The 3,369-nt window shown below is 46.1% G+C and overlaps 1 protein-coding gene across 1 annotated transcript; it reads right to left on the bottom strand.

Annotated features, from left to right (window-relative positions):
• Nucleotides 1–2,345: 2,345 nt before the first annotated feature.
• On the bottom strand, nt 2,346–3,071 carry LOC115964375. Its single transcript, XM_031083701.1, has one exon. The coding sequence runs from the start codon at nt 3,069–3,071 to the stop codon at nt 2,346–2,348; it is 726 nt and encodes a 241-aa protein (XP_030939561.1).
• Nucleotides 3,072–3,369: the final 298 nt, after the last annotated feature.

Consider the following 3,369-nt stretch of genomic DNA (forward strand, 5'->3'; position numbering starts at 1 on the left):
TACAGCCATCATGGGAATTTTATGCGGGAGTTCCGCCTTGGTTGCTCTTCTAGGGAGCATTTCTTGCAGATGCTGGGATGTGTGCTGAATGACATCGAGCATAACTTCATCGACTCTGTTTCTGTCGGGAAGATCCTACAGTGGAGGGCTGCGATACAGAAGCTCATCAGTGTGGGATTCGCTGTGGAGTTTATTCTTGAGCATCTACGTGAGATTGCCCGGGCTCTTTTCATGAGGAGAGTCCAGCCAGCTGTGGAGGCCATAGACGCTCGCATTGAGCTTTTGAAGAAGGAGGTGGCTGATTTGGAGGGTCGACGTGAGCGTCTTCTTTCCTGCGTTGGTGGACCCAATCGCTTTGGAGATCAGAGTCTCATTACTGGACTTCATTGATGAGAGCACCGTTTCCTTTCCTTTTCTTTGTTTCTCTGTTTTTGTCATGTTATACAGAACACCTTTATGTTTCCTGCCGTAGTTACTTGGCTTGTGTTTGCCACAGTTTGGGTTTGTAATAATGCTATACTTTGCTACTTTTTCTTTACTATTGCTATGATATGATGCTAATACTTCGTACTTTTTCATTACATACTCATGAAAGCACGTTACAATTTCTTTTGTGACATAATCACTTGGTGGAATAAAAGAAAAAGTTTAGTAAAGGAAACATAGACAAACAACTAAGGAAAGGGGGTCAACCACACAACTTTCTTCTCTAAGCAAAATAACGCTTCAGCCATTTTCCATTGATGGGATCCATCAAGTCCTTGCCATCCATTTGAGTTAGGCGATAATACCCACTTAGGTGCAAACTTGGATGGTCCTGCCAGACCTCGCTTGACGTAGTCTGCCACTTTTAACACTAATTGTCCTTCCGCAAACACCCTTTCCTTAGTTATACTACTGTAGGCTTCAGTCATCTTCTGCCTGTATCTCCGGCTGCGTTCCTGGGCTTCTTCCCTCTTTTCATCAAGTTCTTCCAGGTCTTCAAACCTTTCTGCCACGAAGACTTCTCCCTCCTTTTCTTTTTCTTGCATCTGCATCACCCTTAGGGATGGTGTCATTATTTCTACCGGACTCACTACTTCAGTTCCGTAGACTAAGGAAAAGGGTGAAAAGCCTGTGGCTGACTTTGGTGATTTTCTATATGCCCAGAGGGCATCCGGCAGGTGCCTTGCCCATCCTCCCGCATATTCTTGGCTCATCTTGCTGATGATCTTTATGAGAACTTATGCCCAGAGGGCATCCGGCAGGTGCATTGCCCATCCTCCCACATATTCTTAGCTCATTTTGCTGATGATCTTTATAAGAACTTTGTTTGCCTCTGCCTGCCCGTTCCCTTGAGGGTAATAGGGTGATGACCTGTGGAGTTTGACTTGGTAGAACTTTAGCATTCTCCTCACATCACTGTTGACAAACGGTGTGCCATTGTTGCTGATAATCTTGTGGGGCATCCCAAACCTCACAATTATATTTTCTTTGATGAAGTTTGCCACTGCTCCTCCTGTAGCCTTGCGGAGTGGCACTGCCTCCGCCCACTTGGTAAAATATTCTATAGCTACCAATATCCATATGTACCCACGTGATGGCGGATTGACTGGCCCTACCAAATCTAGCCCCCAAGTGTGGAAGGGCCATGGGGTGACCATGCTGTGCAAGCCATATGGATGGGTATGAATTAAGTTGGCTTGTACCTGACAACTGTGACACTTCTTTACAAATTCTGCCGCATCTTTTTTCATGGTTGGCCAGTAGTAGCCCATCTGCAGCAGGCACTTGTAAAGCTTTTTCTTCCCTTGATGTTCACCACATTCCCCAGAATGTGCCTCTTTTATCATTTCTTTAGCCTCTTCAGGACCCAAACACCTCAAAGGGTCTCCATCATATCCTTTTTTGAAAAGGACTGTGTTATGCAAGAAGTAACGTGTTGCCAACCTTTTAAACTTGTACCTTTCACTGTGCCTTTGTGGTAGGACGCCTTCTTCTAGGTACTGCATGAAAGGACTTCTCCATTCCTCACTGATGAACACAGCATAACTCTCCTCCCTGTCTGCCACAAACTGGCAGGTCCCACATTGGGTTTGGACTTGGTCTGCGTCTTTACCCATACTTGGCCAATAGAAGCCTACTCTCTGGAGTCTGCGGTAAAGACTGACTTCCCCGCAAGACCCACAAGTCTTGTCATGTATTTCCTTCAATTTTCTCTAGGCTTCCTCCTGGCCTACGCATCTGGATGAAATCCCACCTGGCATCCTGCGGTACAACTCTTCTTTTACCAACGCATAGTCTTTCAATATCTTCAATTCTGCTGCATCGTCTCCCTTCACCAAGGTTTCTTTTATGGGGATTCGTCAATCCCCTTCGCCTTGTTCCTCCCGGAACTTTTCCTTCAACACCTCAATGATAGATTCTTCCCTCTTGCTAACTTCTATATTAGTGCTACTCCCTTCAAAGATTATTTGCGAACCCAATGCGGCCAAAGCGTCCGCAAACCGATTTTCATTTCTCGGGGCATGTTCTATCTCAAAGGTTGAGAATTTCTCTTCCATTTTCTGGGCCATTGCTCTGTATGGAGCTAGGCTAGGCTTCTTCAAGGAAAAACTTCCATTGGCCTGGCAGACGACCAAGTTGGAGTCTCCCAGTACTTTCAAATGTTTGACTCCCATTTCAAGAGCTGTGGCAAGCCCAGTTAGATAGGCCTCGTATTCCGCCGTATTGTTTGAACAGGGGAATTCCAATTTGAACGACAGTGCCACTGCCTTATCTTCTTCATGATACAGAACTACACCCACCCCTCCGGAATGGGTAGTAGAAGACCCATCAAATTTCATTACCCATTGTTCCCTGGCCTCCTCTGCCATAACTACTTCCCCTGGAACTTCATCATCCAGCGGGAATTCTTCCTCTCCTGGAAACTGCCCTAATAAATCTGCTATAGCCTGACTTTTCACTGCCCTAGGTGTCCCCATTCTCAAGTCGTATTGTGATAATTGTAGCAACCATTGGGATATCCTGCCGGAGAGAATCGACTGTTGTAACAGAGCTTCAATGGCATGTGACTTAGTCATCAGCCACATTTCGTATGCCAAGAAGTAGTGACGCAACCTCTGCGAAGCGTACACAATGGCTAGGCACGCTCTCTCTACCCTTGGGTAATGAATTTCTGCATCTTTTAAGACGCGGCTAATATAGTATATTGGCTACTCAGTACCACCTCCGTCTTCCTGAGCGATTAGTGCGCCAATGGCGTACGAGTTGGTGGCCAGATAGAGTAACAATGGCTTTTTGTGAATAGGGGCCTGCACCGTGGGGAGGTTCATCATTATTTGCTGCAGCCTCTTAAAGGCCGTCTGCTGCATTTCCCCCCATTCAAAA

Source organism: Quercus lobata, chromosome 10 (genome assembly GCF_001633185.2).
Source record: "Quercus lobata isolate SW786 chromosome 10, ValleyOak3.0 Primary Assembly, whole genome shotgun sequence".
NCBI classification, from domain to species: Eukaryota; Viridiplantae; Streptophyta; class Magnoliopsida; order Fagales; family Fagaceae; genus Quercus; species Quercus lobata.

Excerpts from the sequence above, each read along its gene's own strand:
- LOC115964375 (XM_031083701.1), bottom strand. The coding sequence starts at position 3,071 with ATGTGGCTGATGACTAAGTCACATGCCATTGAAGCTCTGTTACAACAG.